The sequence below is a fragment of the Bactrocera oleae genome, chromosome 3 (genome assembly GCF_042242935.1).
Source record: "Bactrocera oleae isolate idBacOlea1 chromosome 3, idBacOlea1, whole genome shotgun sequence".
NCBI classification, from domain to species: Eukaryota; Metazoa; Arthropoda; class Insecta; order Diptera; family Tephritidae; genus Bactrocera; species Bactrocera oleae.
This window is the reverse complement of record NC_091537.1, coordinates 13,910,306-13,936,264: the sequence shown is the minus strand read 5'-3', so window position 1 is coordinate 13,936,264 and position 25,959 is coordinate 13,910,306. Positions and strand designations below refer to the sequence as shown.

Below are 25,959 nucleotides of genomic sequence, written 5' to 3'. Positions count from 1 at the left end.
GCCGCTGCCGCAATTAGTGCAATCTTCACTGCCGGCGTCGCAGTTGCCACCACAATACAGCCACAGCAGCAGTGCTGCAGAGCAACCACCAAATCTACAATTCTACAATTGCAACTGTCACGGTACCTATTTGCCATACGAACAGCTGTCGCCAAACTAAGCGCATAAGCAACGTCTTGCCAACACACACACATACATAAGATGTTGGATGATGATAATAATGATTTGTTGGCTGCAGCTTCCGAAATACAACGCAGTGAGTTTGCATTTGCCTTTTTTTACCACTTTAATACAAGTATTTCTGAAGATTAAATAAGCGTCTTTAAAAATGGTTTGGTGTTATACTCAAGCTTGTAAGGATATATCAAGCAAACCTTATACATAATCCTTGACAATACTAATTACAATTAGCTAAATAAAAATATATGCGATAGTGGTCCGATCTCAACAATATCTCCTAAGGTTGTAGAGTTGCCTTGGATAAAATATATCGTTAAATGAAAAAGTTTCCATACAAGCATTTTATTCCTATCGTTCAATTTGTATGGCAGCTATACGCTATAGTGATCCGATTTGAACAATTTCTTTGGAGATCGCATCATTGCCTTAGGCCATAATCCATGCCAAATTTCTTGAAGCTATCTCGTCAAATGAAAAAGCTTTCCATACAAGCATTTTATTCTGATCGTTGAGTTTGTATGGCAGCTATATGCTATAGTGGTCCGATATCGGCCGTTTCGACGACGGGTGCAAGATTTTAGGTCGATATCACAAAAAATAGTCTAGGACTAGTTCGCATATATATAGACGGACGGACATGGCTAAATCCACTCAGATTGTCACGCTGATCATATATATATACACTCTATAGCGTCTCTGACGTTTCCTTATGGGTGTTACAAATCTCTGGGCAAACTTAATATAAGTACCCTTTGCAGGATATAACAATGTCGGTTTTTTTTAAACGAATAATATTTCAAATAAAAAATTGTTTGCATATAGTGTTTTTTGTAAGAATATCAAACTTATTGGTCAAAAATGAGATTAGGGTACCCCATGGATACACTACGCATCAATTGAAAGTATAAATTTAATAGTAGTTTTTGCGGTGCAAATTTAGTAAAATAAATAAGTAATAAATCACACAATGTTATTATATTTTCATGGGTGCTTAAATAATCAAAATAAGGATTCTAAAACAAAGATCGTCAAATGAAAGTATAAAATTGCAAAACATTCAAAAAAATTTAGCTTAAAAGTAAATTTAATAATTAGTGTTCCCACCTTTGCTCTGTATTACTGTTCGAAGACATTTTTGCATGCTTCGAACCAATTTTCTAATATTTCCGCTGAAAATTTGAGCCATTGACGCTTCATCTCTAGGAAGAATGACTGCAAGTTAGTGCGGCTGCTCTTTGGTATTTTTGAGTCTAAAAATGACCACAAATGCTCAAATGGATTTTAATCCGGCGACTGAGCTGGCCAGTTCAGTTTTTCAATAAAGTTTTCTTCAAAAAAATGAGTCGCCAGGCGAGATTTGTATTTGGGGTCGTTAACTTGTTGGAAGATCAAAGACCTCGAATCCATTTTTTCCGCACTTATTGTCAAATTTTCGCTAAGAATGTTAACATATGTAGCAGCCGTCATTCGACCTTCGATTTGAACTAAACTACCTACACCGAATTTTAAAAAACAACCCCAAACCCTCCATGCTTCACTGTTGATTGTACGCACTGTGGGTTTAAGCCATCAGAAGGTTTCCACCACACTCGCTTTCGTTTTTTTGAATTCCTTAGCTCGAATTCGGACTCATCGCAACAATATACTTTGTCTCAAAATGTGGTTACCATTTTTAGATATTGTTTTGCGAACTCCAGTCTCCTTTTCCTATTCGTAATGGAAATGAAAGGTTGTTTTTTTGCGATGTAGTTTGTCAAACCAAAAGTTTCCTTTGCACTGCTGTACCAATAGAAACATCAAACCAAAACTTTCAATCAACTCCCTCGATGAAATTTCAGGATTTTTGGCAACTTTTCTTCTTATGAGTCGCTCAGAGTGTATCGAAATTTTGAGCATTGGACCCCCACTGTACTGAGTCTTGCATGTTTTTCTTTTCTTGAAATTTTTAAAAAAATTTCTTGCTTCTCCGATTCATTCGATATGTTTCACCCTTCTTTCTATCTTCTACAATTAAGTTCCGAATTTCTTCAGATTTATAAATGCAAATTTATTAACGCTCGAGTAATATTCAGTTTTACCTTGAAAGAACTAAACAAAATCTAATTTTATACTTTCATTTGAAGCGCACGCATAAGCTAATCAGCAAAGACTTATCACTCTCTATTGAATAAATACTAGCTGTAAATTTTATTCGAAATGTTTATTTACATAACGGTACATCTGCATGGCATGCTTTATAAATTTAATTATAAGCGAAAATGTAGGAAGTAAATTAATGCTGAAAAGTGGTCAGTAAGTAGTGTATATTCAACGTTATTACTTCCTCATTATTTTATAGATTTTATTTTTTTAACTGCATTTACAAAAATTTGTTTTTATTTACTGTTCAGAACTCAAATTTTTATTGTTGTTACATTTTTTGTAACTGTTTTTACATCCCTGCTTCCTTGCGTTGTGTAAATTATTGCTTAAATATCATATATTCATCTCGTTGCCAGTCGCCATGAAAGATTACGGCTGGTTGTACATGACGTATACGTAATTTGTTTTTAATTAACACTTGTAAGCCATAAGCCAACAACACATATTTGCAAACAAATATACAAAAGAAGTAAATAACTGTTTATTTATTACACAAACGACTGTGTGCAAGTGTAACTGCATTGAAATGAATAATAATGATTACGAAAATGTGGGAAATATACATAAAAAACTGTCGCAAATACTCGAGAAAGCAAAGCGGAGAATTTTGTAGTTGATTAAGAGCGAACTTATGGCAGTGGCGGCAATGTGACTGCGAATTAACTAGCGTTTAAAAAATGTTTATTTGTGTACAACAATGTTGAAGGTTTATATTTCACTTCTTTTATTCTTTTCTACGACAGAAAAATGAATAATAATTTGTAATATTTTTCCAGTTGGAGTTAAACAAAGAATTTATGACTGCAAATTTTTTGTAAAATTTCACTTTCGTTAAGGGAACTTTAATGTGTTTACAATATTTGCTCTTGTATTGTTAAGTAGAGAGGGCATGTCTATGGCAATATGATATTACATTTTCAAATTTTTTGTTTAATTATTGCAAAAGCAAATTCACGAGGTTGGGTTAAGACTTTCAACTTGGAACTTCAATGAAAGACTGCCTTTTGAAGCTCATGCTAATCAGGAAAAAGAAATCGTAATCGCATAACCTAAAAAATACTCTTTTCTTCGGGATAGATTTTAATTGCTAAGTTTCATATTTAGTTATTCTTAGATTATTTTCGAATTTCGTAAAAATATTTACTACAATGTCCGTTAAACCTCTCTAAAGCATACCATGTATTGAGAAGTTGCATATCATAGCCTCCTTAAAGTGAAAAGTGGCTCAAATTAAATTGATCTATTCTAAGCAATATAGACAAAAAAAAAGATTCAATATATTAAATATAATTTCTTTTGCGTTCGTCGTCGGATATATACTACATATATCTTATATATGTATAATTGTTGCTTGCAGCTCTGCTGGATGATCGCGTACCCAAAAGTTTTAAACCAACGTAGAACTGCTAATTGTTTTTATTTTTTTAATATTCTTTCAGTTCAAACACTCACGAGCCATTGCCTGCCTAGCTCACCAGCCATCTAACTGAATTTAATTTGATATTAAATCTGAAACAATTAACAGTCTAAACTCTGAAACACGAGATATGTAATTACACATACATTTGTAGTGCATTTATTGATTGCGTGTCTCTACTCATAAATTTTCAAATTAAGCACTGATTTAATTGCCCAATCTGTATATAAAATTGAATAAGAGAAGCAAAAAAAAAAACGTTAACTATAATACCCTTCACAAATACAACAATTTCTTTACAAGAACTTGATTTTGATCGGTCAGTTTCGATGGCAGCTATATACTATAGTGGTCCGATATCGTCGTTTCCAACAAAAGAGCAGCTTTTTGCGGAGCAAAGGACGTTTGCAATATTTCAGATCGATATCTAAAAAAACTGAGAGACAGACTAGTTCGCATATATACAGACAGACAGACTACCCAACTAAGCTCGTCACGCTGATCATATATTGTACATATTTTAGTGTATGCGATGTTTCGTTCTGGATGTTACAAACTTTGTGGCTAACTTAATACCATATACTCTGTTCAGGGTATAAAAATGTGTATGTCATAGAGTTTGCCACCAGTGCTACTGAAAATAGTTGAATACTATTTCCTCGTCACAATTGTTTCCATTTGAATTCATTTAATGAATTATTTAAGCACATTTCACGTGCCCTCTGCTTATAATATACATAAATATATACAAATGGATCTACCTATACCTGCATACATAACCATTAGTTGACGAAACAAGTCTATAAATACATTTCATTACCAATACCTTTCATTCGAATCGCTTCGATTATGCTTTTTGCGCAGCAACTAACCAATACCGACACACTACTTCCCCGCATCGTAGTGTACCGCACCGTTAGCCAGTCAAGCGGCAGTTATTTCTCCAATCAGGCAGGCAGTTAGTTAGCCAGTTTGTCAACCCAAAAGTCAGCCATCATAAATTACTTCAACTTCATTTATTCTTCAGTTATAACTTGCCGCTTGCATGCCTCCGCGCCGCGTTTGTGTTGTTTTGTGTTGTATTTGCATTGAATTAACAGCCCTTTGTTTGTTTCACTTCCTACATTGCTTCGTGCACGCTACACGGCGTATGAGTAACCTACAGTATTTATTGCTATCGACAGCTCGACATAATCTAGTTGTTGTTTTCTATGCGGAATTCTTTTATTTATTTTACTCTGTTTATATTTTGCCATTGCCATTTCGCATTTATTTTTAAACAATTATTAGTGGCTTAGTCAAAGCTTTCTATTATTCTATTATTACCTTTCGAATTATTGTTATTTGTTTTTCATTAAAATTCCATATTGGCTGCCACAGGTGGTATCTTCGAAGTAGTTATATGTTAAAAAAAAAGAAATTTCAAATGCAGATTTTTTTTTATATTTGTTTATTGCTTTTGTTGTAAAGTGTCATAGTTGTATATGTGTTCAGAATGCCTGTACCGAAGTAAAAAAAATATTCTTCCGTTCATACATTCATTCGATGAATTAGAGAGAAGAGAGTTCTCACCAAAGCGCATAATAAATATATTAAAGTGTACGCAGTTGGTTAATATGATATTCATCAGTACTGCGTTCAGATTCTACCCATATATTTCTTTTTCGCAAGATTCAAATATTTTCCAGGAAGTATCATTTCTGACATCAAATTACAAAAATTTCTTTTTTGTGAATATTTATTTAAAGTGACATTTTATTTTTTATTAAATAAAATTGAATTCATAATTAATAAAATTTAAATAAAAATTAATAAATTAATAAAAGTTAATAAATAAATAAATAAAAAAAATTAATTTAAGAAAAAATAAAAATTAATAAATAAAGGCATTTACAGAATTTCAGGTACTTTATAATCGGCGATTCAGTTTTAAAAAATTTCAATATCCTTACTCCCATAGCCGATCTCCAGAAGGACCTTCGAAAAAGTTTTCTAGCGGTGAGCAAAGTTTTTCTGCTTAAAATAATTTTACTATAAAAGAATACGGGTAAAGATGGAAGTAATAGTCAAATTTTTGTTAGAACGGCGGCTTTTCTACTTCAGAGTGGCTTGAAAAATCGAAATTATTGTTAAAATCTTCTTCCTACCATCATAAGCTGACAAATATAATTAAAAAGATCGTTTATGGAAACAGAAATTTCAAGCCGATCGGTACAGCCGTTTCGAAGATATATTGCTCACCGCTTCTGGAAACAGCGTTTCGAGAAAACTTAAAAAATTCTTACAAATACGCTCATGTCGCCGAAATAATTTGCCAGATCAAATCATCAAATTTTCGGAGAATATTCTCAAATATATATACATTCGATATATACCAAAAAAAATCGATTTTTTGAAATTCACATTACCTTAAATTCACACCCTTAAAGCTTACTTTTGTCGCATAAAATAAGAAGAAGTTGCGAAATTTGAAGGAGTTCAGTCAAATGTAAAGTTCCTGAATCGCATTGAAATCTATAGTCCTGTTACTACAAAAATGTAGTGTCTGTCGTCTATTTGTAGAAAGCAGTATCTTATTTCTTATACAGAGAGCGCGAGAGAAAGAGGGGAAGGGATCGTTGAAGAGGTGAGGCAGAGAGTGTCTGGAACGCACCCAGATTTTCATACGGCCAAGGACCATCAATTAGGTACTATTTTTCACAAATATTTAAGGAATATTTTCTGTCACTGCAACAACAACTGTCTTTATTCTAAGCTTCATAAGCTGAGAAGCCCTGTTGCTAGAAATGTCTACTTGTTTTTGCTTTTACATAGATATTGCGAATCAATTTGTTTAAAATGCACAACAGCAATTCATTCCGAAATCCAATATGCTTATATGACCTTTTAAGGTCTTAACCTTTTGCGTCACTTTTGACGACTTATACTTAAAATACTTTAACTGCGACCACAAAATTTTGGCATGCCACCGTTTTGTAAACATAATATTCACATTTTTATTTGCTTAGCATTAATCCTCCTTTATCCGTCTTATTTCGACAACCTTATTGCATATTTTTCCTAATGCTTATATCATCTCGTAAAAAGTCTAAGGATCACAAAGTAAACCTTTTCTTATTAAGTCTTTACGTGCCAAACAGCACTAAAACCGTTAGATGAAGTCGACAACCCTTTTTGTTTACGTCCACCAAACGACCTTCTTTTGCGTTCACAATTCGTTGCCAGAGCCAGCCAGCCGATAGCCAAACAACTGTTCTTGCAGCCAACCATAATGGCTGAGTGCCGTTCCCAATCATTGCTTTCAATTTTTTTTATTTTTTGTTAATTTGTTTGCTGGTGTTTTTTTTTTTTTTTGTAACTTTGTTTTTGTGTTTTTTTCCTGGCTAGTTAGTTGTTGTTTTCATTTATTATGTCGTTTTTTATTCAAAGGTAGCACTTTGTATTCACTCCTTTGGTGTTGTCTCCACTGGTCTACTTTTTTGTTTTGACACAGTTGTTTTTGTTGTAATTTCAGTGTGCTTATTTATTTTGTTTTGTTGTATGTTTTGTATTTCTTTTCCCATACATACATACAGTTGTTACTGTTGTTGGCTTATAAAGGCATAAAAGAAATCTTGTTAGTGATATTGATTTTTGCCCTTTTATCTGCCTCGTTTACCGTCTCAGACCGGCCGTTGTAGCAGATATAAAAAATCATAAAGTGTATTCATTCTGACATGTGTTCGGTATTCATATTCCTGTACTCTATAGTATAACAAACTCCACTTCTCAATTCAAACTCAATTTGAATTAAAAATGTGCTTGTGCCAAGAGAACTTTTCTTTATATATACATACGTATATGTGCTCAAATTTTGAGACTTTGAGAAGTTGGGTCCTAGAGGTCTCTAAATTTGGCTACTTACCCTGGAAATGGAGTTTCGACCGAAAACTTAGCAGTAAATTATATATACCTATATTGTAAGTAGAAAAATAGTTTTACAATACTAATAAAAATCATACTTTGTTTGGATTCGGATAGGTTAAAGGTCGATTCTAATAGAGATCTTACTTGGACAGCTGAGTACGACGGTCTGTTGTGGTACCTAAAACTCCTATATAATTGATCATAAGTCCCTCATAAATCGACAAAGCGTTTGAGCCTATCAAAAAATTGTTAAGACGGCTAATGTCAGTTTCGGATATGTCGCTTGGGTATGACCGCCGAAATTTTTCAACCTCAATCTTGCAAAGGCTAAACAATGGAGGAGAAGGTGTCTAGGTGTGTCTACCTCACGTTCTTCCATACATCTTTAACTACTTGAGACCGACCAGATTTGTAGCCCTACGGCATAAATGCCTTTTCTACTCTAGCCAGAAGGATAGCGCAGTCGCACAGAGGCTGGTCGTCGGGAGGTACATAGGTCCAGTGCTAGAACGCAGTATGCCAATGGTGATCCAACTCGTTTTCACTCCAATGTGAACGGGGCAAGGGTGCCATCATCTCATCGGTTTTCAGTGACCAGCGATGCCACTATTATTAGGCACCCGAATGTGTGATTATGAAGTAGCTCTAAACTATTTCTAGTGTGGTACTCCTTAACTAACTTTGAGCGCATGGTTGCGAGCTCTAGCGCTGGTATTGCCGCTCTGCTGTCGGAGTAAATGCTCACCTCTCTGAAAGAGGCTACACTTTGGAGCAGTACGTCTACTGCTACTTTAATAGCAGCCATTTCTGCCTGCAAAACACTACCGTTTTCCTTAGCTTAAAGGAGAGCTCCTTACAGCAAACTTCCCCTCAAACCTTCCCTCCTTCCTTCGATCCATACTTAGTGTACCAGATAATGTCCCTGTGAAGCTAGAGTGGCGGCGAACTTTACGCCATCGTCGATTTGAAAAGTTCAGTTTCGAGAAAATCGCATTTAAGCTTCTACTTGCGGAAGTTGACTAACTCAAATACTTCGACACTACAGCGGATTGAACAAGGAAAATACTTTTTTCCCTCTTTCCCAGCCTCTACGAAATCATATTTGGTTTGTTTGTAGAGCGTAATGAAATTTATCCCTCGTCACAATAAAAAATTGTTAGATTGAATTAAAGTTGCTACTAGTCAGTTGTATATATTTCAAATTTTTCCAACAATGAAATTACAAATCTCACGTCTGCACTCATATATTACCAATGTAATCGTATAAGTTTATTTGAAATGTTACGGCTATGCGCAATTGTCAATTCACCTGCTGCTGCTTGCTGGTGCAACTAACAAAGCAGCAACATATCGCATATCCATTACTTGCCTCTTCGTCGCAAAAACAATATTTTATAGCACACATACACATGCACAGACATATTTATGATGAAATCTTCTTTTACGGTCATTCAACATGTGTGAGTGAGGATGTTGTTCATACACCTAGGTGGCTACGTACCATATGAGTTGGCGTTAAAATAGGATACTAAGCGTATATAAAGACTCAAGTATTGCAAGTTCTTATCGACTGGTATTTGTGCACACAGATATACATATATATCAGAATTAGCGAAAATGTACACATTTTTTTTATTTAAGTTAAAAGATAAATAAAATTCAAGGCAAAAATCTTTAACTTTTTAGGGGCGACTCATATGCATTTTTGTATTGTTGACGCATTAAAATTATACGGATGCATTTTTAAAGCAGTAGATATGGATATCGAACACTCTGTTTAAGTGTCACACCCGCTGGGAAATTAAAAAAAATTAAAAATATCGAATTTGTCATATTTCGATAGATTATACCTTTAAAAATAACATATTAAAATTTTAAATCGATATCTCAAATAGTCTTTGAGTTACAACCTTCTAGAGTGTATCCGTTCAAATTTGCTTGAGTGATTACTCGGAGGCAATTCGACCAAAAATTTAATTTTTTAAGAGACTTTTTTTGTTAACTCCAATTTTTTTTTATTGCCGCTATTTTGTCCATTTTTGATTTTTTTTCGATTGCAGATCATTGTAGGTTTCATCTACGGAGAAGGCCAAAATAAGTGCAGCAGTGGAGTACCTTTTATTTTAGCTTCATCAGAGATCGCGTGCAACTTTTCGGTTTGGATTTTGCTTTTATAACTTTTCCACAATTTCATTAATTTTAAAACTAATTGGTTTAATTTAATTGTAGTATTATTCGACTTTTCAAAAACATTTTTTGCCATTTCTTTTCAAACATCATGTCGTCATATTAGGTCATCATTTTCTGTGTTCCTGTTAGATTAAACTAAGTTAGAATTATAACAAGGTACATCACTTCGACTTCGGGGGAAGCTAGAAAACGCATGAGTATAAAAAACACAGAAATTAGGAATTAGTAAATTAGTTTAATCTTAACTCTCACTCAATACTTGTGACAGAAAAGTTAATGAAAACTCCATATTATGCCGGTCTAAACAAGTAAAGGCCGCTACTCTCAACAAAATTATACCGAACCTTCTTAGTCTGTTGTTTTTTGTAGGATCTACAATACTTTTATAAGCGATATCCATTAGTTTATGATAATTGATATAAAGGGGCACAAGTTTTGGCATCATTTCATCGTTTTTAAAGAACTCGCATTTATTTTCTATATCATATTTATCTAAAATATATTTCTGTTAATTTACCATGAGAAAAAGTCTCATTCGTGCAACGAATTTTCATCCAACGACTACCCAAATATGTTCCAAGGATTTTATCAAATGTTTTCGCTGTATAAATCCGTTATATAAACTATAAATCTGTGCCGATCTGCTGCTCTAATCAATATTGAATAATGTTTACCAAGGATCTGTCACATTGGCTTATTGATTCGAAGTAAAATATCAAAGCATCTGTAAAAAGTTAACCTCATACAACAAAAATTTTATAGAATTACTCTTCAAAAGTAACAAATCGGTATACAATTGTCTACTTAGTCAGTTTAGCCCTTCTACTGTGTAATTATTTGAATTTTCTGCCAATTTTATGACTTATGTATATATGTATGTATGCAATAATAAACAAAAATTGTGTTTAGTTGCGGTTTCCTGATTTGTTTTTGGTGATTTTTGCCTCTTCGATTCCCAATCAATCGCAAAAGTCATTCGTGCGCATTGTGTGGCATGTGTAAAGCAATTTTTGTACTTTCGCACATCCATTCATACATACATCATGTGGTACAAGCGAAAAGAGCCTCGTGTCTAGTGAATAATTTTTCGTTTGTTAATCGCTGTCGTTTGCATGTTGCATGTTACGCCAATTGCGGCAAACAACATTGAACTTCTTGTTAAAGTTTGTAAGCAATATATTTTTGCTATAAAACTACATACATACATACCTACATATTTGCATACATGCTATTGGTTGGTTTTGTAATTTAGTTGAGTTTGATTTTAAGCTTTCGATTTTCAAGTTGATAGTTGTGTATGCATATACAGGTTGGTTGAAAAGTTGGTTGGTCTCAACAAGAAATAGCACTACTAACTCCAATTTTTTTTCTCAAGTTGGTACATCTGTCGTGCGAACACATGCAAAGTTACAAGTCATTCTGTCAATTAATTCTTTGTTTACAAGCAAGTTGAAGTTGACGTGTCAGAGTATTTTTTTAATATAGCACAGTGATTAGATTCTTTGTTTTGAAAGGTTTAAAAGCAAAGAAAATTTATGAACAATTATTAGAAGTGTATAAGGGGTCCTCAATACGCACCGTTGAATTTTGGGCTGGTGAATTTAAACGTACGAACACGTAGGCTTGAAGACGATCCACGCGAAGGGCGACCCAAAACCGCAAACAAAACAGAAATCAGTGAGCAAGTTCATAATAATATTGTTAGTGAATATCCAAATTCGACTAAGCGTGAAATTGCTAATGCCATAGGCATCTCAGACGAACGAGTACTTCATATTTTACATGAATAATTACATATGAAAAAGCTGTTTGGAAAATTAGTGCCACACACGTTAACAATTCAACAAAAACTGAATCGAAAACACATTCCTCAGCATAATTTGATACTAAATACTACTAAACACTACTAAATACTAAATTGAAATAAGAACGTTAACAGTGGACTGAAGCTGGTTGTTCAGCTCCAAAACAGGTGAAGTCACAACAATTAGCAAAGAAGATTATGGCATCAGTTTTTTGGGATGCTAAAGGAATTTTGTTGATTGATTATCTGCAGAAAGGCAAAACAATCAACTCTGAATATTAGTGTACCCTTTTGAATCAGCTGGATGAAAAAATTCGTGAGAAAAGACCTGGTTTGCAGCACAAAAAATCCACTTAAATCAAGACAATTCACCTGCTCGCAAAGGTGTTTTAACAATGACAAAATTCAACGAATTAAAGTACGAATTGCTTGAGCATCCACCGTATTTAGCAGATTGGGCTCTCAATGACTACTACCTCTTCAGAAACCTGAAACAATTCCTTCGTGGAAGGCGGGTTTTGTCGAATGAAGAAGCTATTACAGCCGTAGACGAGTATATTGCAGAGCTTCCGGAAATTCATTATAGGGATGGCATAAAATTATTGGAGGATCATGGGAAAAAGTGTACTGAAGTTAAGGGAGATTATATTGAATAAAAATATATATTTCATACCAAAAACAGTATTTTTTCATTTTGAGCGCAGACACTTTTTGATCAACCTGTATATATGCTCACTTTGTTGTTGATTGCTACGGCATTCGGGATTTCGGGATCAGGCTTTAAATTCCAATATTTTTGGTTTTATTTTTTATTAATGCTCTCAGTAACACTATGCGACAAAATCGATTTTTTTCTGAACAAATTCTTGAAATGGTTCGGTCACAGAAAATTCCACTCAAAAAATTCATGATATTGTAGTTGTACCATCTTGCAGGAACTAAGCAGCTTTTACATAATTGTTATTAAAGTGATGAATCTTGGCTTTTCGGGACGTGGTTGTTTTTGTAGGAGTAGAAAGTATTTCGCAAATACTTTTGAGGAAAGCTGTTCAGCTGACAGTGCTTGGCCAGTTAAAAATCCGGGTCCGATCTGGTTACATAAGCAGAACTATTATTTGACGGATTTTTCGGGATTTGTCTCCAACTCAGGAAGCACGGCTATTATTTGTCGGATTTTTCGGGATTTGTCTCCAACTCGGGTATTAGTTGCACTAGCGCTTAAGCAAAGAAATGTTACGTTAAAGCTCGACTTACTGTGGGTGCGTTCACGTTCTAGACTCCATTTGGGTAGCTGCAAATTTGCTGTTTAAATTCAAGGTCATTCAATGCTTGCTATACTACATTTATATTGTTTTATGTGTTCCAATTGACGAACATGACCACTGCGTGCGTTGTTGTGTGTCATGCCATGCCAATTAGACTACCTATAGTAATGTGCGGGCAAAGAGTCAATCGGCTTAAAGTATTTGTTTGTTATGCTGCGGCATATTGAATTAAATGCTTGTGTATTCATTCTAAATTTATGCTGTTCAATTTGCGTCGTGTGTGTTTTGTATGCGCGTTTTTTGTTCCTCGCTCAGATTAAACTACAATTGTTTGATCTTTTTAACCTTTTAGTAATTTGTGGTTTTTTAAATCAATGTGGGGTTAATAGAAAGTTAAGAAAAATAAAAAAAACATTCAATTAGACATCACGCAGTTATAATACCCTACATAGGGTACATACTTCTTATAGTATAGAAGGGTAGGAAAAAGTTTTTATCTTAATTTTGATCGGTCAGTTTGTGTGGCAGTTATATACTACAGTGGTTAGATCTGAATAATTTTTTAGAATATTGTAGCGTTGTCTTGGAAAACAATCTTTGCCAAATTTCGTGAAGATAGTTTGTTAAATAAAAAAGTTTTGCGTACAAGGATTTAATTTTGATGGTTTTTGTTTGTAGGGCAGCTATATGATATAGTAGTCCGATCTAAAGAATATCTTCAAACATTCTAGCGTTGTCTTAGACAGTAATCTCTGTCAAATTTCGTGAAGCAATCTTGTCAAATAAAAAAGTTTACCATACTCAGACTTGATTTTGATCGTTTAGTTTGTAGGGCAGCTACTATAGCATATAAGTAGTCAAATCTGAACAACTCGTTCGAAGATTGTAGCATTGTCTTGGAAAATAATCTGAGCCAAATTTCTGTTTGTTAAATAAAAGAGTTTTCCGTACACGGACTTGATTTTGATCGATCGGTTTGTATGGAAGCTATAAGCTATATGTTGTCCGATCTCAAAAATTTGTTTGAAGATTGTAGCGCTGCTTTGGGCAATAATATATTTTGTGCACTTATCTTGTCAAATAAAAAAGTTTTCCATACAATGAATTGATTTTTAACGATCACTTTGTATGGCAGCTATATCACATATTGTTCCAAAATCGGCGATTCCAAAAAATAAACAGCTTTTTGTGAAGAAAAGGCCGTGAGCTAAATTTCAAATCGATACATAAATCGACTCAGCTCATTACGCCGACCAGTATATACTTTATACAATCTACGACGTTTCTGCTGGATGTTACGAACTTCGTGGCAAACTTAATATATATATATATACCCTGTTCCGGGTTTTAAAAAAATTTCGTCAAAAAGGTTAGTTTCATAAAGCGCACTACCACATATGACTGTGCTATAATTATGGCTATAACTACAATTTAATAATTTTATAGCATTTTATCGTGTTATTTTATTATTTATATTATTTTGTTATAAAAACTATTTTAATAAATATATAATTTATGAATACATTTTATTATAAAATTTATAAATAAAATTATTAAATTATTTCTTTGAACTCTCTGCAGATCGTTTGTATTTTGTCACATTCAAGAAGAACATCAAACCACAGAGCACACCCAACACACACTACTTCAGCATAGATGAAGAATATATTTACGAGAATTTTTACAATGATTTTGGACCACTCAATATTTGCATGCTATATAGATACTGCCAAAAATTAAATTCCAAATTAACCGCAAAATGTCATGCCAACAAGAAAATCATACACTACACAACGCTCAATGCGGCGAAGCGTCTAAATGCCGCCTATTTGATTGGCTCATACTCGGTAAGTGTCAAGCAAGCATTATTTGCTATATAACTACTATATACTTATATAGGTACTGCAGTATTAACGTATAATTATTTTTCACTTGCAGATCATCTACCTAAACAAATTACCGATGGATGCCTATCGGCCGCTAGTCGCTGGCGATATACCCGCCTACACACGTTTCTGTGATGCCTCTTTTGGGCCAAGCGGTTATAAAATTTCTCTAATTGATTGTTTGAATGCTGTTTACAAATCGCTAAAAGCTGGCTTCTTCAGCTTCGACGATTTCGATGCGGAGGAATATGAATATTTCGAACGTGTAGAGAATGGCGATTTCAATTGGATTGTGCCGCAAAAGTTTATTGCCTTTTGTGGGCCACATCAGAAGTCGAAAACACTGCCGAACGGTTATCCATGTCATTCGCCCGAACGTTATTTTGAATATTTCCATGAGAACAATGTAACCACTGTGATACGTTTGAATGCAAAGGTTTATCATGCGTCGAGCTTCGAAAATGCCGGATTCGATCATAAGGATCTGTTCTTCATCGATGGTAGTACGCCGAGTGATTTGATATTGAAGAAATTCCTCTCCATATGCGAGAATACAAAGGGTGCTATAGCTGTGCATTGCAAAGGTGGGTGTCGATATTAGGAAAGTAATATTTCCAAAAAGTAAAATTAGCTCCTAAAAAAGTAGGAACGGTGAATGTCGAAATTAGTTAGAAAAAGTAATATTTGCCCCTAAAAAGTAAGAAATTTGAAACATCGACCGCCTTTCCATTACTTTGGCGCTTTGGTCGCCATGTCCATGCCCCCTTTATGTTGTTGCAACAACAACCATTTATTGAGGAAATTACAATTTGTACTCTTCTAACTTCATCCGTTTTAAAACCGATATATATTATATTATATATTCGCTAGGCGATAACCTATAAGCTATTTAAAGGCTGCCTAAATTTTCTGTATTTCCAGATATCTGAAAATAGTTATAAACTAAAATGTAGATATGTTTAATATGATTCATATTTTCAGCTGGTCTTGGTCGCACTGGCAGCCTTATCGGCGCCTACATCATGAAGCATTATAACTTTACAGCGCTGGAAGCTATAGCCTGGTTACGACTGTGTCGGCCAGGCTCAGTTATTGGCCATCAACAACAATGGATGGAAGAGTAAATATAAACTATTTATATATTGTCCATATTTCATTAATCTTACTACACTCTATTTTCCTTCCAAAGCAAACAAGCATGGCTCTGGGCCGAGGGTGAGCGCATACGCAAACGTTCCGGTTCGCAGTGTCCCATACACAAGTATGGCATTTACAGCATTGCACTGAAACAGGTCTTATCAACCGGTGGTGTACCGCAATTGACACAAACCAAAGAAAATTGCGTCAAAGGTATATCACAAAAGGTGGATACAATGCATCTGCACGATAGCGAAGAGATATCCACTAATGGCAATGTCAAAACGGGTGTAACAACGCGTGCACGTTCACCAATTACCGCCAACACCGTTGCGAACAATACAACAACGACTATTCCAACGGGCACGACGCATAATCGCCGCTCTAAGGATAAAGCTAAGGCCGATAGTCGCAATGCGAATGTGAATAGTGTCAGTGATGAAGACACCACTATCACTGAAGAGAATGGCGATGATGAAGACACTACAGATAATTCCAATGCGACTTATATAGCATCAACCAGGCGACGCAAGTCACCAACAATACATGTTGGCACCACTTTGGCGTCGGCGGCGGCGTTGAATTCGCTGGTGGATAGCGTAAAACCGCCAACGCCACCAGTACGACGCACACCACCCATCGCTGCAAGTGAAGCCGTTACGCGTGTGTCACCCGCTGGCGTTGCGGAGCCGCTTTATGCCGAAAAGAAGCTGAAGAAACCCTGCATTGGTTTGGAGGCAGCGCAGCGTCCGACAATCGCCTCGACGGTAAAAATGACACAGGCCGCAATCGATAAGCAAAACTCACAGACGCAAGGCGATAAATTAAATCAAATCAAAGCATTGCGTCGTCAGCATCAGCAACAAACACACCAGCCAACAACAGTGCAACAGCTGTCACAACAGGCGGCACCATCGATATTACAACAACAACAGCAGTTGACAACACAGCATAATTCGCGTGGCAACAACACCAACGCTAATGCGTAGTAAGTTAAATTTTTATAGAATTCCATAATGGAGACGACGCTTTTTGAAATCGTATTATGAAAGCAAGAAAAAACATAAACTTCGGCTGCATCGAAGTTATAATACCCTTGACAGGCTTAAACGGGTATAAAAGGACCTTTATCTTGATTTTGATCGGTCAGTTTGTTTGGCAGCTATATGTTGTAGTGTTCCGATCTGTAAAATATTTTAGCCGATTGTAGCGTTGTCTTGGAAAATAATCTGAGCCAAATTTCTTGAAGATATTTTGTTAAATAAAAGAGTTTTCCCTATAAGGACTTGATTTTGATCGATCGGTTTGTATGGAAGCTATAGGCTATAGTTGTCCGATCTCAACAATTTATTCGGCGATTGTAGTGGTGCCTGGGGCAATAATCTATCTCAAATTTTGTGAACTTTTCTTGTCAAATAAAAAGTTGATTTTGATAGATCAGTTTGTATGGCAGCTATATCCTTTAGTGGTCCTATTTCAGTCGTTTTGACAATTGAGCGGCTTTTTCGGGAGAAAAAGACGTGTGCAAACTTTCAGATCCATATCTCAAAACTGAGGAACTAGTTCACGTATAGACAGAAAAAATAGATGGGCATGGCTAAATTGACTCAGCACGCTGATTATATATATATATATATATACTTTATAGGGTATCTGACGTTTCCTTCTGGGTGTAACAAACTGTGAAATTTAATACATATACCCTGTTGGGTATAAAAAGTATAAAGAAGGAATACTGTTTCGAAGTGTTTAAAGATTAGAGCTTTTTCTAAAATTCCTAATCTATATTATATGATCCACAGAATAACATATTACTTCCCTCTTCAACAGTTTCGTTGATTTGGAACGGCATATGCGCGCTCGTTCACAACCCTTCCGCAACAATATTGCCAACATCATGCCGAGTGCACATGGAAATTCCAGCCCGGCAGACATGGCGCTGCCGCATGCATTGCGACAGGCAGATTGTCAAAGTATGGCCGCTGCAACGGCAGCAGCAGCGTCGGCAGCAGCTACAGCGGCAGCGGTGGCACATGAGGCAATGCTGGCAGCAACGGCAGCGCTAAACAACAAAAATCTTTACAATTGTAATAATCGTTTTGTTTTTAACACACATTACACCAACACAAACACCAACAACCACAAGCACAATAATAACACTAACCATAGCCATTATAACACACGCACTAATAATAACCTGATTAACCTTTTAACAACAGCAACACACACGACAACGGTAACAACCGGAACTGGTGCACCGGGCACACGTGGTGAGGGTGGCACTGCTGTATCGACCACAACGGCAACGTCGGCAGCTGCGGCAACGACACTACCCGGTGGCGGTGGCAGCGTGACGACGCGTGCGCGCAGTCTGGCCATTTATAGCAAGAGGTAAGTGCATGTATAAAGTGCCGTTACAAATTATGTGCAACAACAATAAACAAACCAACAAACAACGCTAACGAAACAGTCACCAAACAAAACAAACCAAAATTACTGAAAACAAAATAAAATATAATAATAATTTGAAAATCATTAGAATAACTGTAAATGAAAGCGGCAATGACGCGTACAAATCAAAACATGTTGTTGCCTTACAAATCACTACTTGCCAACACAATGCACCACAATAACGCACCGCCTCCCTGTTAATATCCACGGGCCAATAACTCAAAATTCCAATTGTTCTGCATATGTGCGCTTTTGCCCGCCTTGTTGTTGTATGTAACGCTTATTCGACATTGTTTTGTAATGTAAATACTTCTTTTTTTATTAATGCTTTCTATGCTTTCCAGTGTTTTTAGTTTTTTTTTAGTGTACGAAGTTTTTAAATATTTGTACAAGCTAACGTGTTTAGTATATATTTTTTTGGTTTTTTATGGTAAAAAATTTAATAGCACGCTTTTAAAGAGATATTAAAGAAATATTGTAAATATAAAAAAATAAAGTCGATTCTTACAAAATTATATGCATATTTTGAAAATTTTAAATTTTCCGTTTAAAACACTGTCACTCACAAAAAATAGCACACTGTTTATTTGTTTTATATTACAATATATTTTTATTTTTATATACAAAAAAAAAAAATTAAAAAATTTTAAATACAATATATTTTTATTTTATATATATAAAAAAAAAATTTTAAATGAAATATTTAAAAAAAAATTTTTAAATGAAATATTTTTTTTATTTTTTATATACAAAAAAATTTTTAAAATTTAAATACTGTTTTCATTGTTTATCGCCTAAGTAATACTTTTTATAATATTCAAATTTTATATCTTGTGCCTTTGATATACAAAACAATGTGTCGATATTGTAATAAATGTATTTGTGTTTTCGTAGCGTAACTGTGCAATCATATTTCCGATTTTTGTTCTTACCAAAAGTAGTTTTTTTTTTAATTTTAATAAAATACTAAATAGTTATATGCAGTGCATTTTTCAACTTTATACTACATAATTATATTTAAAATAACATATTAATATTAGGTGAAATACAATTATTGATAAAAAGAAAACACTCCACTATAGTCACCCTCCAATACTAATAAGGCAGTCTAAAAACAAGCCAAGCTACATAAGTTACAATATTTAATTAAATATACCATAGTAATAAATAATAAGCTGATTTTTTACAAATATAAATGCATACTGTATATAAATAAATGCATCCTTTATAAGCTGTACATATATTACTATATTTTTTTTTACAATTTTTTATTATATATAATTTTTTTTGTTATAAATATGCTTCACTTTTTTTAAGTTGTATTTTTAAAGTCAGTCATACGCAAAACGCTGTAGAAAATCAATTTGTGACCAAACATTTTTCGCTTGCACTTGGCAACGCTGTTCTAAACGTTTATCTAATTGCAATTTGCAATCTGCTGGCAACTCTAACTATTATAATATATAATTTATATACTGCAAAATACTTTTTATATTATATTCGATCACGCTTAAATTTTTTTAATAATTCGACTAATTTGAAAATTCAATAACGGTACACATTTGCATAAAAATAATATTATAAATATCAAAAATAATATATACGAGTTTATTTTCTTTAGTCAATCCTTTAAAAAAAAATTTGAATTTTATAACCAAAAAAAAATTTAATTCAGAACATAAAATTACATAAACGCTATACCAAAACCGACCGAATACCTACATATATCCACAACCATAACAATCACTAATATATATGTTATAACAGCAGCCTATATACTATAGTTTCTTCATTATCGCGTTTATATCTTAATTTTTAAGCCTATTACGTATTCTAACGGCCGGTTTAATTTTTAAGAATAATCGAGCAATGCCACCGTGCTGAATTCAAGGCCGAATTGAACAAGCAAAAATATTATGCAATCAAGAGTATGCAAAATGCAAATAATAATCACAAGAGAGCACGCTCCAATGAAAGCAAGTTAAGTATGCCAATAACGGTAATTGAGAAAATTAGTAATAACAAGAATTTGTCTAATTGTGAACACCGTTCATCACGCAATTTAGGACAACAAATTGGCATTACAAGAATGTGGCTAAAGAAAAAATGGTTACAAAGAGAATTTAGCAATATGAAAAATATTTACTTTTTTCGATAGCAACAAAAAATATCGCTAATAATAATATGTATGTATATCAAATAATAATTTCCGGATGAGCCCAGAAACATTTTTGGAGTTTTATTTGTATACAAAATTTTATATTTTTTATTTTAATTAAATAAATGGAGGTTTTTTAAAGTAAAAAAAAAGAAAATTATGGCATGTTTCTGGTTCACGTTGTGTAGTTATTATTATTATTTTTTTTTAATTTCATCTAAAATTATTTAAATATAATTTTGATTTTTTTTAATAAAGAAAATATTTAATATATATTTAAAAAATATGGAAAATTCCAAAAAAAATATCTATTAATAATCGCCCACTCCGTTATTTAAAAAAAATTTCAGCATACCATAAAAGCGGAATTCAATTAGTTATTATGGCGCGACTCGTCTAAAACAATTTCCAACAAATTTGACACTTAAAAAAAAAACGAAAAAATCGCTTATGCTTCCAATTAGCTATAAACAAATATCAAGCTTCTAAGCTATAGGAGTAAGCTAATGTTTCGAAAAAATTTCAACAACGTGCTTCTGCTTGAATTTATCTTTAATCTTCCTGATTTTCTGCAGCTGGTATACGATTTTTTTGTTTTCAAAATATTTACTTATCATTAATTATAGTCAATAATTTATATACAGTCATATTTATAATGCCTTATGTTATTGCCAGGTTTTCTGTTGATTTCAAAAATATACTTAAATTTTACTTCAAAAACTATAGTTTTCGGTGAAATATTGTATGCAGCTAAGCATTAGCATTAAAAATTAATAAAATTAATATTTACAATATTTTACAATTACATAAGCGTTATTTGCATGGAATATTAATACTTTTATAAAATCAAAAAAAAAACCAATTATATATTATTAATAAACACCAAATCTATTTACCGCAACCAAATTATGAATTTGTTTTTTTTTTTGTGCATACAAACATTTTCGGCATTACATACTTTTTGGCAATCGTTTTTTAAACGCCTTTGCATTTGAGTTTGTATGGCATCGCTGTTTTCTCTAACTTTGTTTTGTAAATAAATCCTGTATTTCCCTCTTTGAAGCATTTTTGGTACGTTTTTTTTTTTTTTTGTATTCAACATTTGTACATATGTATGTACATATGGCTATTTCGTCTGCGTGCATTTGATTTTTATTTGAACGTTCTTTTGTGTAAGTAGTTTGTGCTATTTCTGCTAGTCTTTTCTTGTTCCTTTCCTACCCACCAAGCTCCCGTCCTTTTTCCCGTGGCTTTGGCATTTCAGAAATGAGGCAACAACTCATTGAATTTTTTCTATTTAGGGCTCTTTATTTTTATGCATTTAAATATTTGAAACAGTGTTGCATTTTTGTTTATAAAATGTAAAAAAATAATAAATAAAAATAATATTTTATAATAAATAAAATATAAAATATTTAGGTTAAATAAAAAATATTGGATTCAAAAACTACAATATTAAAGGTTAGCGAAATCAACCACAACTTGTTTTTCAAATAAAAATTCTTAAAAAAAATTTTAAAAAAAATTTATAGTATAAGTGTAAGGTCTCAAAAAATGTATACGTGACTATACCCACGATTTCAACTCTGCTAGCAATCTGAAACCAAAAAAAAATTGCTGATCTAGAACAATGTCGCAATGTCTGGTTCTACGGAAAAGTCGGTAAAAGTTTTACACGAAATAACGACTGCCTGATTTTTTGTGCCACTTTTTTTTTAACTATTTCGAATTTTTATAAAATAGTAAAAATTTAAATTGATATACTAGGCATAGACAGACAGCTAAATCGGTGCAGTAGAACCTGAGAAATCGTGGGTATCGTTTTGAAAAAGACCGTTTCAAAAACAAGGCGTTTCGCGTAAAGTTTTTTGTTCGATTAAATTCGGCCAAAAACAGTTTGTATGCCTATACCAAGATATCTATATCTCAGAAAATAATTTGAATTTTAAAAAATCCTCTATACATAGACATATTCTGTCGTAGTTAAAATTTGAAAACATAAATAAAATAAATTTTTTTTATTTCTAGACTAGAATGTCGCCTTAATAACAATATGAAAATTTGCCTACATTTAGGCGCATATTAATTACCTCTTATTTACAACATACACAGACCTAGGGAAAATTGGGTTTAATTGGTAAAAATTTAATTTCTAATTTTTTTAATTTAATTAAAGGTTGTTATAAAATATAATCAAAAATATTTTCTATTTTTAACATTTAAAATAAAAAAAAATTGGAAATAATATATATAAAAAAATCTAAAAAAAAAGTATTCAAGAAAAAATATGCTAAAATAAATTATGAGAAAAGAAAAACGCTTTAAAAAGTTGAATAAAAATAAAAAATTGCCTACAATTAGGCGCAAATTAATTAGCGTTTTTTACCATATGTAAAAGAGTTTAAAATTGCAACACTGTTTCAAAATTAGACTAGTAGAAAACCAGCGTATATGAAAGATGAATTAATTCAAAAATATTCTTCTACTTTTTCTCTCTCTTTTACTTCCTCAACGCAAACTATCACAATACCTGTGCATATATATATAACTATAAATATTCTACGGTATTTCTCGGGTTGCTTTAAACACACTTGTTCCACTACTAATTGAAATCGCACCGATGAAACAAATTTATCCAACCCCTTAACCGAAAAAAACGTTACAACAAACCAATTTGTAATAATATACAGAATGGGTTTCATGCACTTGCGCAAAGCGGAAACACAACAACAACAGCAACAGCTGAGCAATAACCACAGCAACAGCGCAATTGGAAATGTGGCAACAAACAACAACACAACGGCGACAACAAGCAGCGGCTGTACGCTGCCGCATCATTATCAGCACCACCACCATCATCACGATGTCACCGCGCCTACGCTAAGTAGTCTCAATAAACAAACGAAAACGTACAATAACACTTTGATTAGTTCAACATCGAATGTCTCGACAGCCGGCATGAATGAGAGTAAAATTCCAGTGGTGCGCGCAAACGCGGCGCTTATTGATATGAGCGGCGTGCCGTCAGCTAGCAGTAGCGGCAGCGGTATAGGATCGTGCGCTACAATACCACCTACGCGCGGCGGCGCCTCACGCGCGCCACATCATCACATGACATTGCGTGGGCGCTCGCGTATACGCTATAATCGCGCAGGCGCTGCTGCGGTTGGGGCGGCTGTGGAGCCGCCTTGCACTACTGTAACAGCGCGTTACTACCGCGACGCGTCCGCCATACCGACAATTTCGAGCACAACGACTACTGCCGCTTCTTCGCCATTAGACGCTGGCGGCGGCGGTGGCGGTGGTGGCACTGGTTCTAGTGGTGGTGGTGTCGGTGGCGCGCGTTCCGTTTCGGCAACGCTTGATCTAAATTCGAATCCATTACAGAGCGGCGATGCCAGCGGCATCACTGCTTTTGCGCATAGTAAGGTGACACAGTCGACTTCACTACCAAAATCGCATATTTATTATCAGCGACATCATCACCATCATAGTTATGGCAGTAATGCCAATAAGAATAATATCAACTATAATAATAATAATAATAATAATAATAATAATAGCAACAACAACAATAATAATAATAACAATATTAATGTACAATTAAATGAAAATTTGCGTTCCACACCGCCTCTAGATACAAACCGGCTGAGTAGCAACAACAATTGCGGCGCTGGCAGCGGACGCGGCAGTTACGATGCGATCAACACATCGGCAGCCGTTACCTCAACAACAACAGCTGCGCGCGCCTCACCCACTGGCATCCCAACGGGCATCACGAAACGCAACAAACGTTCGCTAAGCAGCACGCGCCTCGAAAAGGACAAATGCGATGAGTATAATACGAAGCTGCTGCGCAAAACAGCTGGCAATAACAATGCGACAATGCAGACTAACAGCAACGCATGCGCAAGTGCGAGCAATAATGCTAACAACAACAACAACAGCCAACTAAGTGGTTGCGCCGGCGGAGCAAGTGTTGGTGCTGGCGCTGAGTTAATTGGTGGTGGCAGCAATCGAGCGCTGCCACATGTTGGCGGCTATCGCACGCGCCATCACTTAACAAATGCCGCGGCGGCGCCAACGACGACCAACAACACTATGCTCGAGTCATCGACAGCCTCATCCGCATCGTCGACTTCCACATCGGGCATACCGACACCGACGGCATCCAACACTGCGCATGGTTTGTATTTGCAGCGCGGCAGTGGCGCACGCTATGCGGCGGCGGCGGTGCTAGCTGTCGAGCGCGAGCGCGAAACAAAACTGAAGCTGCGCAAGAAAATCAGTTACTGAGTGCGGCGAAGGTGATTTTAGTTATTACGTCATTATTTAGCATATTTAATTAAAAAAAAAAAACTATTTATGTACATATATAAAAATTGAAATGTAATCGTATGTAAACTTATGCATACATATGCATATATAGTGAAAGTAAATGCATGCAACTACATACTTATGTGCGTGTAAGTGCAATTTCAAGCCAAGTGGCAGGTACAATGACTTCTTTACGCTGAGAAAGCTAAGTTCATATTGTGTAAACGCATTCTATGTTAAATAATTTTTTTAAACACTTTTATGTTAACACACATAACTGCATTACTTCGACATGCATACATATGCGTTTTTGTCGACTTTGTCGTTTTTGTAAATTATTTAGCACGAGATCTCTGTAACTCACAACTGTTTATGTGAGTTAACAGTTGATGCGCCGAAATATAATGGTAGCATGTAGCTGGTCTGCAAAAGCTACAAAAAATTTCATTCTCTCGAACTAGCTCTATCGCGCTCTATCACACACACGCTGTAGTGTTGTGCCGTCACTTTAACAATTGGCACATAATTTGGCGATTGTTATTGTTTCTTTTGAAAGTAATCAAGAGAAATTAATGCACTCAAAGGAAGAGTATATGAGAATTTTCTTAATACAATTAAAAAATTTGCAATATTTTATTAAATAAATTTTACTCATTTTCTTATGCATAGATTTTATTAAAAAATATTATTATTAAGTATCGTAATTATGCAATCAAAATTTTTATTTAGATATAAAAGCATGAAATTTTAGTGATTGCTGGCGAGAGCCAATTAAAATATGTAGTTTTTTTTGTTTGAATTTGCTTAAGGGAGTATTGTAGTATTGAGGCAGGCATTTTAGTTAATTTTTGAAGTGTCGTAAAAAAGCCAAATATTATTTTAGCTATCCATTTTTCTATTAGTTATTTAATAACATTGCGAGAATACAGGAAAAAAAACAAAAAATAAAAAAGTTTAGAAATTAAAAAAAATTTCAAAAATTAGCAGCTGATAAAGTGGGGGTCTCAAAAAATTGGCACGTGGCCATACCCACGGTTTCTACGCTCCTGGCAATCTTAAACCAAAAAATAATAATATTAATTTGAATTAATATTAAAAGTTGAAAA

General features: G+C 34.2%; 1 protein-coding gene across 1 annotated transcript; it reads left to right on the top strand.

Annotated features, from left to right (window-relative positions):
• Positions 1 to 47: 47 nt before the first annotated feature.
• Cdc14 (cell division cycle protein 14) lies at positions 48 to 25,959 on the top strand. The gene is made up of 8 exons (XM_070107538.1): positions 48 to 256; positions 14,486 to 14,751; positions 14,843 to 15,374; positions 15,772 to 15,910; positions 15,980 to 16,915; positions 17,758 to 18,014; positions 18,147 to 18,318; positions 23,227 to 25,959. Exons 1-8 carry the CDS (start codon positions 202 to 204, stop codon positions 24,830 to 24,832), a joined length of 3,963 nt encoding a protein of 1,320 aa, XP_069963639.1. The 5' UTR covers positions 48 to 201; the 3' UTR covers positions 24,833 to 25,959.

Bases quoted from the DNA above. Each gene is read 5' to 3' on its own strand.
- Cdc14 (XM_070107538.1), top strand. From the start codon at position 202: ATGTTGGATGATGATAATAATGATTTGTTGGCTGCAGCTTCCGAAATA. The intron at 14,752-14,842 runs GTAAGTGTCAAG...TTTCACTTGCAG, and splicing joins ATTTGATTGGCTCATACTCG to ATCATCTACCTAAACAAATT. The intron at 15,375-15,771 runs GTGGGTGTCGAT...TCATATTTTCAG, and splicing joins TATAGCTGTGCATTGCAAAG to CTGGTCTTGGTCGCACTGGC.